General features: G+C 41.0%; 1 protein-coding gene across 1 annotated transcript in view; it reads right to left on the bottom strand.

Moving 5' to 3' along the window:
- Positions 1-512: 512 nt before the first annotated feature.
- ATP5PB (ATP synthase peripheral stalk-membrane subunit b) overlaps positions 513-9363 on the bottom strand; it is a 331787-nt gene continuing 322936 nt past the window's right edge. Inside the window, exons 2-8 of the mRNA XM_063143197.1 lie at positions 9013-9047; positions 8873-8915; positions 6192-6337; positions 5062-5225; positions 3542-3667; positions 1993-2172; positions 513-652 (exon numbers count right to left, since the gene is read on the bottom strand). Coding sequence (XP_062999267.1) covers positions 581-652; positions 1993-2172; positions 3542-3667; positions 5062-5225; positions 6192-6337; positions 8873-8915; positions 9013-9043 — 762 coding nt within the window. The 5' untranslated portion in view covers positions 9044-9047 and the 3' untranslated portion in view covers positions 513-580. The remainder of the gene's footprint in view (positions 653-1992; positions 2173-3541; positions 3668-5061; positions 5226-6191; positions 6338-8872; positions 8916-9012; positions 9048-9363) is intronic.

Genomic DNA, 9363 nt, shown 5'->3' with positions numbered 1-9363 from the left:
AGTCCCCATCCATTCCACACATACATGGCTGAGCAAGGGCTCAGCCCAAGTGCCTTAGAGGCTCAGCACAACAGAGAAAAAACCCAGCACTTTCCCGAACTTGGGGGCGGGGCAGGTATATCACAACCACAAATTTTCAGGCTACTAAGGCCAGATGAATATATAGTCCCTTAGTTTCTACCAACTTGATTGACAACAGGATTCAAAAGTAACAAATGTTGCTACCTTTAAGAAAAGTTGTATTTTTAGATTTGTCTACTCTAGCCCTAGCAACCTGAGTATATATTATAGAAACAGTAAGGGGTGAAAGAGTAGCAAAGAAGATTCATCACTTGACATTGCAAGAAGCTAGTATGTCCTTCAGTCCCCATCACTGTAACAGAGTTATAGTGTGCCAGCATCCATTTATTTTAAATGGCTGCAGAGTGACATACGTGAGAGATAAACTGCCATCAGTCAGTCCTAGTCTAGGATTGTAACTGTTTCTGTAGTTACCAGATAGAAAACACGAAAAGGTTACAGATGTTTTAATTAAGATTATCAGTCATAAGATTAAAGAGGTCATGAGTAAAAGCTGTATTTAGGCAGTTGCCCGTGCAGTCTTTGACAGCATCTTCAGATCCAAGATACACTTGGCAATGCTCTCCTTCTCCTGAAATACAGAGGAAAATGAATATTTTGAGAAACTTCAGTGGAAGAAATAACAGAGAGAAGGAAAAAATACTTAGAGTTGGACTAGATGGCCTGTATTCTAGCCAAATAATTGGAAATCAAAACAATCTAGTTTAAGTCATATATGCTAGACATAACTGAATATTTTGAATTTCTTAATTAGAATCAAGAACAAAGGTCCTTAAGCTTTGTCTAGGCGAGCTGCCAAAATTCAAGGATAAAGGAAGTATCCCTGCCTATGCTATAAATAAAGTCAGATGGGGGGGGGGGGGTTTGCTAAGGAGCTAGCTATCACCAGATCAGCATATGCAATCATCTTTTATTCACATGAACCAGAGTCCAGAGTTAAGCATGCCTAAACCCACTGAAGTCAATAAACTTAGGCTCAGTTCAGACAACATGTTTCTCAATGGTGGTTTTAGAACTCCATGGTGGAGTTTTAACACCACCGTTGAGAAATGTGTTGTCCGGCAGGAAAATGCCATGCAATGGTGGAGGCTTTTTTTTGGAAAACACTCAATGCAGAATATCCACACTGTGCAGAGGAGAGTTCCTGCACAATCATTGTGTGGCATGTTGTGTGGTGGGCTCCATGGAATTTTCTGTTGAGTTGACTTTTCCCATTGGCTACAGACTTCCCTGGCATGAGCAGCGAAAGGAGGAAGTGCCATTCTAGTAGAGCCACCAGGATTGTTTTTTTTTGCAGCAATGGTTGATGGGATACCTTCGGGATGACTGGGGAAGGAGAGAGGGCGGAGGAACCGTAAAACATTGTGATGGATTTTACTCAACTCCATGGGAGCCCACAGTCACACAATGGTGGAGTTAGAACATGTTGTGTGGGGAATACCTCCTAAAAACTCAACCGCTGAGTGGAGTTTTCACACTGCGTTAACTAATGTGTTGTCTGAACTGAGCCTTAAAGAACTTACATCTTTGGCTTGCAGGCCCATTTAAAAACAACTTAAACAATGTTATCTAGTTACAACAATATTCTAATTCTTAACTTTTATCTTTTAAACATATACATTCTGTGATTCACATATATAAAAAAGTCTGTTTGGATTTTCATAATAGCCAAATTAATCATGAGAATCTGTTCTTGCTTCAAGTCTGTATCTAAAACAGAGACATCCATATTTTCCACTGCAAATATCAAAAAAAGATGGGCAGCATCCTAAACTTTAGTTCTAAATAATAGCACACATTCTCCAGCAGGTTAGGTGGTATCTTAATCTAAACTGGGGCGGTAAAAGGAAACCAAATGCTAACAGTGAAATGCCATCCACAAGTACTAGTAACGTAGCATTTTCTAAGTACCTGTTGAGCTGTAATACTCTGCCTAACATTTCGCTCCACCCAGTTGATCATGTGAGCTTGTTCCATATGCCGCTTGACATTCTGCATCGCCACATGATAGTCTAACCGCTTCTTCACCTCACTGTATACAGTGAGCATCCTCTCTCTAAAATTGGTCTCCAGCAGCATAGCAACATTGTTCTAGATCAGCAAGAAATAAAATATATCACTTTGCCATAGTATCTGATCATAGTATTTCTGTGAAATGCGCTCATACATAGAATATCTTGTTTTTCTTATGTTTAAAAGATTTACAGATACATGTTTAAAAACTAGAAGATGAGCAATTTGAGACAAAATCTGTTACCACACATACTTTAGATATTAACTGCTATCTTTGTTAAATTCTCACTAAGAATATGTCTCTTCTCCCCAAAATATTCAATAGTTAAAATATACAGCAGTTAAAAAGGGGTAAGTTCCACAAGTCCATCAACCTGGTATATTACAATCACAGTATCAAATGAGATATCCTTTCTTAACATGTATTTCCACAATGATTTGCACATAACACTAACCCATGGGTATTGAATGATGTATTCTCTTGATATATGAACCCAGCCATGCTGAAAAACCATAGCTTGCTCACTTTGAACAACCCAGAAAGAAAACAAATGGATTGTTATTGGGTTGTGAATTCTGGGTTGTTTAAACCATGGGCTGTTGTTACGTGTGAACCACAGGTTGCTTCACCAGGCTACAGAGGGAGCAGGAAAGAGTGGAAAAAACCCTCCAGCCCCTCTACATGCCAGTACAACAGTGCTGCAAAGGCATTTGGGATAAAAGGAGGGAGTGGGCAAAAGAGAAGGGAAACTTCCCAGGGACTGAGAAAACCAATGGGAAGGAAATTAAAACAGAGAGAAAAAATGAAGAGTGGGGAGGCGTTGCTCCCCTCTCTGTTCTGCCCAGATGGTGAGAGCCTGGCAGGTTTTTGATAAGGCGTTTCCTTTGCCTTTGCATCTCTCCCCATCCACTGGCAGGATCACTCTGTAAGAGTGCAACCCTACACATCTCTGCAAAGAGGTAATCTCATTAAGTTCAATGGGACTTACTCCTAGAAAATTGTGGCCAGAATTGCAGCTTGAGACATTGATCCAGATGCACCAAGTAATTAAATGTTAGAATTCCATCACTTTTAGACAGCACTTGATGTTAATGGCAAGATACTAATTTAGCCATACCACTGTTCCAAATTTTCTAGTGATACTGCACTTGGTATCTCTTTTATATTTAGGTAGGAACTATGTTAAAGGTGTTTAGAATATCTCCTCCAATGAAATTTCAGAATATCTTTCACACATTTTAATCAAGTGCTATCGCAGACTGACAGTAGTTTGTAGAAAGACGAAAACAGTAAAGGCACCAGAAGCACAAGAACTGAGAATACATACAACACATTATAACTCTTAAGAGCTTATATTAATAAGTCTAGTAAGTTGTTGGACAGAATTTCTCAAGTTTACTTTTTTAATTGCTATTGCAACATTGCCTATATATTTTAATACTGTACCCTCTTGGCATCAAAAAGATAGTGGCGTCCCTCAACCCTCCATTGCTCTTTCTTCTCGTCCTCAATTGCCTTCTCAAGGTGGGTCATCTTATCATTTCTCACAGCTTGTGCTATAGCAATTTTTTCCTGAAATTAGAAAGAAATCGAAAAAGTCTATTTTTTCGAAGTCACACCTATAGCCCATTACCCATCTCCACATCCTTATACAGTATTGGAAGAAGTCATAGTATAATTGTTATTAGATATGAAAAGACTGAATAGTAGCATGATTTAACATAATGAGCATGAATTTTCAAACATAGTATACTCTCTTCTCTACCTGCATGGACAAAAAGGACATTGGACAAAGTTCTCTATCTGGCACCATGTTTTTCATTCTGATTCAGCTAATGGAAATTATATCCCATTGCATGGCATCAAATCCCAAGTATTAGTAAGAGCATGAAGCTGATTATTGAATATAATTAGAACAATCAAAATCTTGAAAGGAAATAATTTGGAAGATCTTTTATATTTCTTATACTGAATAGTATAATAAAACTCATTGAACTGATTCATACATGACACCAATTCATGGGTTGTTTAACCTATGAATTAGCAGGACTATGAGCTAGGGAATGAGCTGCCTCTCAGATGCTCAGCACTTTTGCTTTCAATCAGCTTTCATCAACAACCCAGGAATACCATTCCTGCATAGTTTGACATGACATCCAAACTTAGAACTCTGGGCTGTTGTAGGGTAAACGATCCAGAGTTTAATCCAACAACAAACCATGAGTGATTAGTGGGTAAAACTCTGGGGTTTTTAACCCTATATAACCCAAAATTCCAGGTTCAGACATGAGCTGTTCTTGAGTTGTTGATGAAAGCAGATTCAAAAGAGAAGTGGTGAGCATGTGGGAGGCAGTGCACTCGTTCCCTTGCTTGCAGCTCTGGCAGCCCATGGTTTAAACAACTTATGTGTTGTCATTACATGCAGACTCGGTCATTCTCACTCGATGTCTTCAGATTACACATCAACATCATAATTATTAACAGAGCACAGAGTTGAGGTACCGACTTAGGGAGGAATATTGAATTGCACTGAAGAGAATTTTCTGCAGTGCAAGAAGACTACATATAGGTTCCTTCTATAAGGTGCCTTGAATTCCCTGAAATTAGAAAAAAGGCAGGGTATGAACGTACTAATAAATAAATCCCATGCACACTTACCTAGAAGCAAGTACACTGAACACAGTGGGATTTACTTCTGGGTAAACATACATAGGATTACACTGCTAACCTACTAACTAGGAGAGGGGTAGGATGATGCTAAATTAGGACTGATCATTAGTAAATTATACTACTTGCAAGGAAAAAGGACATGACAGATATTTTGACTGATCAAAAGCCTTAAGGATGTCATCTTGCATGCTAAGCTAAAACATTCTACGAATGTCAGCACCGTGCTATTGTACTTATATAGTATACCTTTTACATATACATTTTGTTAGCGAGGCGTAACAAAAGTACTCTCTCACCTCATTGAGTTTATCAGCAAAAGCTGCTACGTCAGCACCATACTTCTTAACTCCATAGATCAGGATTCCAATAATAGAGCATGCAGCAACTGTTTCATGGTTAATTACGTAAATTTCCTTAGAGAGGAGATAAAGCAGAAGTCCAGTCCCAAGCATATAGGGGCCTAGAAACAAATATAAAGATACCATTACGTAAATCAAAATATTCAGCATAATGAAAAATTTCATGGCCTTCTAAAATTCTACTCCATATGCAGTTGACTTGCAGTGTGGGTGCCACAAGTGGTAAAGGCAACGGGAGTTTGTAGCATGCCTGAAGAAGAGCTAGAAGGTCCATGGCAAAGTCAGGTGACATACTTTCCCTGCATTACTACTGGTTCAGTACACAGAGGGGCAGACGTTCTGAACTAGTGCTTGGGTGCAGTAAATGACTGAATGAGGATGAACAAGCTGGAATTCTAGGCATAACAGACTTATTGTTTGTTACCAAGGTGCAGAGTGGTAGAGCAAGTACTGCAGACTCCAGAGATAGTTGTCAATCACAGACAGGGGTACTTTAAGATATTCTTGTCAGAGCCAAGGCAGGAAAAATAGCAATGATCTTGCCTAATAACGCTGCAAGTCACATGTGTAAGGTCAAACCTGGCAATAACAATCTAATCAAAACTGCACATAGGTTCTTGATACTGGCAGAGACCCACTGCAACCCCCTTTTAAAATGGAACTACTTTTCCTTCACCAGTTGAAATTCAGGAGATGCAATGCACCCAAGTTTTAGCTTCAGGAACAAGTCACTCAAATCCATGGAGAGGTATCTTTGTAATTCTATCCTATTTTAAGGAGGTGCTTGTACAAATTGTAGGCTCCTATTCTACACCCCCTCTTTTCTATTCCCCCCCTTATGTTGGCTATTGCAGTCATTCATGAACACAACATATTTCATAAGATGATGCAAAACCCCTGTATTAGCAGTGGCACTGTCTCTGGAATCCCCAAATCACATTAAACTACGTGAGAACACCAGTCAGAAAAAGTCAGGATATAAATATACCGAATAAATTCATGTTTTTTATAAATGCCTTGTTAAGAACAGGCTTTTGCCAAGGGCAACCTCACATAAACATACTAACCTGTAACTCCCGTTTTAGGATATAAGAATTGGAAAAATTCTTCAGGGATGATTCCATGGCGGACCTTCCCTCCTGTCTCTGGAAGTGGTGGCACAGGAGCCAAGTGCTGCTGACTTGTGTGAAGTGGTCTTGATACTTGCACGACTCTACAATAAAGAGATTCATTGATACCGCAGCCTTCCCAAAAATGTTCTACTGAGACTAAGTAGAAATCATTTGCTTTAGAGTATTCAAGAATACATCGTGTTTTGCTTATTTATTATAAAATGTTATGTTCTGCTTTATCTCTATTAAGGAAATTAAAGGGAACAGCATAAAGATGCAAATAAGCAGGACAACACAAAAAACATAATCAAATATAACAGCAACATCTGCTAATAAAAATAATAATCACTTCAGCTTTCCCTAAGGCTATCTTAAAGAGCTAGGTTTCACCAGACACTGGAAGTCATATAGTGACATGGCTATAAAGACCTCTCTAGGGTGAGCACTTCAGAGTGTCAGTGCCTCAACTGAAAATGTGCAAGCTGCAGTACTTCGTGAAGCCTACGTGATCTCCAAAATCCTACAGCCTAATAGATCACTGTCTGCAAAAAGCAAGAAATCGGCCTCTTAAGTCTATTCTTTCAAGTTAGCTAAGCATAACTTAAAACAATGGCAAACCAACCTTTCTAGGAGAGGAAAAGCAATCACAAAGAGACTGGAGAGACTTTAAAACAAGGACTGACATGATATCACACAGAAACCATTTTCAACATGAAGAAGCATGTACATTTGCCCCATACTGTTCCCTGAATGTTAGGATTTTGTATTCAAGTACAGAGTAGTTTGGGGAAGAGTGCCATACATTCATCATACTGTTCCTGTTCAGATGACATGCTAAGCCATGGTGGTTATGCATTTTGAGCTAAATATTATGGCTTAGCGTGTTGCGTGAACCACGACTTGGTATGTCATGTGAACTATTCCTAACCATTGTGGCTACATAACCACAATTTAAACACACTCACTAACCATTTGTTGCAAACGGGTTAGTGGCCTAACCATGGCTTAGTGTGTTGTCTGAACAGACCCACTGTTGCACAATCTGCTGCTGCAAAACCTCTTCAGAGTTAAGAAGCAACTTGTGATACAGTGGAAGAGAGCTTCAGCATGACAAGAATGAAGCAGAAATCCTGCTGCCAGATTTTAATAACTCCTCGCCATAGACAAGCATCTCTCCCGCAAATGGTGAGTGCTGCTGAACTTTCTTCCACTAAAAATCCTACTTGTGGAGAAACTTCTTTCCTTTCCTCCCAGAGAAGAAAGGAAAAGTACTCTCTTCTCCTGCAAATAGCCTGTTGTTTCCTGAGGGGAAACCTGCTAGTTTCTTTTCCTACCTTTTCCAAGGTAGAAGCAGTGAGGTGCATAGTAATGTCTCCAAACCACCACCAACTTGCTTCCTCTGCATAGAGAAGTGGGAGGTGGCTTCCATCCCATAAGCTGTGCTTTTATAGAAAGTACCAGCAGTGTATTGTTGCTGCTGCCTCCAAAAGCCCAATGGAAGAGTGAAAAACCCTTACATCCCTTCCCACCCCCCCCCACCCCGCTTGTTTGAGAGAAAGAAGGGGTAATTTCTTTCCCTTCACAATGGGATATCCCACGATGAAGCCTCAGAAAAGAAAATCTTACTGCTGCTTCCTGGGAAAAACTAACCATAAGCACAGCACAAAAACAAACACCCCTCTCTTCTATGAGTTCTCTCAATATGCCACTGGAAAACAAGGGTCAGGGGCAATAGCAATAACATGCTTGGCTAATAAGCCAAAGCAAAATTTGTTGACCCACTGCCTGCTTCACACAGGCAAGTCTTGCTTATACAAAATAAGGTGTTACAAGGTAGGCTTTGCAGAGTGCAGCTAGGCTTTCTGCCTTATAGACATTACTCCATACATATGGAGACGGTGGATCTTGACACTTCACTGCCTTCTTGAAGCATTCCCCTGGCAACACTAGCTGCTGACCAAACCTTTAAGACATCGAGCAGAGTTCTCTTCAACCTACCCTGCTTTAGCCGCATCCATCATCCATGAAGAATAGTTGGAAGAATAGCTCTTCAATACCCTTTCCCCCAACAGAGCTCCGATACCCACAACATCCAAGCACAATCAGAAAGTCAACAGTCGTATTCTCCCCCAGGCAGAGCGATACAGTCGTAGGAGAAAGTTTAACTTGCTGGATACCTGCATGTCTTGCAACCATGAATACCAATGAAACTGTCAAGGAACAATACCACCTACCTCTCTAGAAAACCAGGGTGCCCAATTCCATTCCCTCATTACAGAGAGGGACTACCAGGAAAAACAAACAAAATGATGCTTAACATTTAGCACTTGTTGATTTGTAACACCTGTCTTAACGTTTTGTTTGGCAGTTGATTTTACTGTAACTGTGTTGGCCTAACTTATATTTGAAATATTTCTAAACTAAACAATGTTTGTTTGTTTTTAAACATACCCAAAGAGCAATTCCTGCTTTAGGGTTGTCTTCAATGTTAGCCCTACATGGGGTAGACCTATTGAAATGAATGGGACTTAGGAGAGTCTCACCCATTTCAAGGGGTCTACTTTAAGGAGGCGTAGCATTTGATACAACACTTGCTCCTCACAAGGACGCGGGGCTCTTTCCACACCGGTACTCACCCCACCGACAGAGACGGCGCCAAGCTCTTCAGGCCAGCCGGGGCTGCAGGAGGTAAGAACAGCGAGTCACAGCCCGGCCAGAATCCAACCCACTCAGCTCCCCCTTCCCACACACCCCACACCCTACCGCCCCCGCTTACCCAGGGCGCGTAAAGCCAAACGGGACAGCATCACGCCGTAGACAACGCTGCCCTCTCCGTCCCTGTGACCCCCGGCAGCAACACTAAGATGGCAGCCTCCGTAAAAGAAGTCTCGCGAGAACGAGGACAGCGTTCTAAAGCTCGCGAAAGTCACCGCAGGCGGAAGAGGAACATAGAACTATGCAGGTGAAGAGTGCCACCCAGCCGGATGGGAACTCCACCAAGGGCCACAACGCTCTCTCTGTGGCTACCGAAGGGGCGGCGCTTTAGCTCTGCAAACGACGGTGCCGACGCGATGGGCTTTTTAGGCCAGGGCTACAATCCAATAGTTAATCCTACGTAAAGTAGACC

The sequence above is a fragment of the Elgaria multicarinata genome, chromosome 1 (genome assembly GCF_023053635.1).
Source record: "Elgaria multicarinata webbii isolate HBS135686 ecotype San Diego chromosome 1, rElgMul1.1.pri, whole genome shotgun sequence".
Lineage (NCBI taxonomy): Eukaryota > Metazoa > Chordata > Lepidosauria > Squamata > Anguidae > Elgaria > Elgaria multicarinata.
Note: the sequence above shows the minus strand (reverse complement) of the source record. Positions and strands in the feature narration are given on the sequence as shown.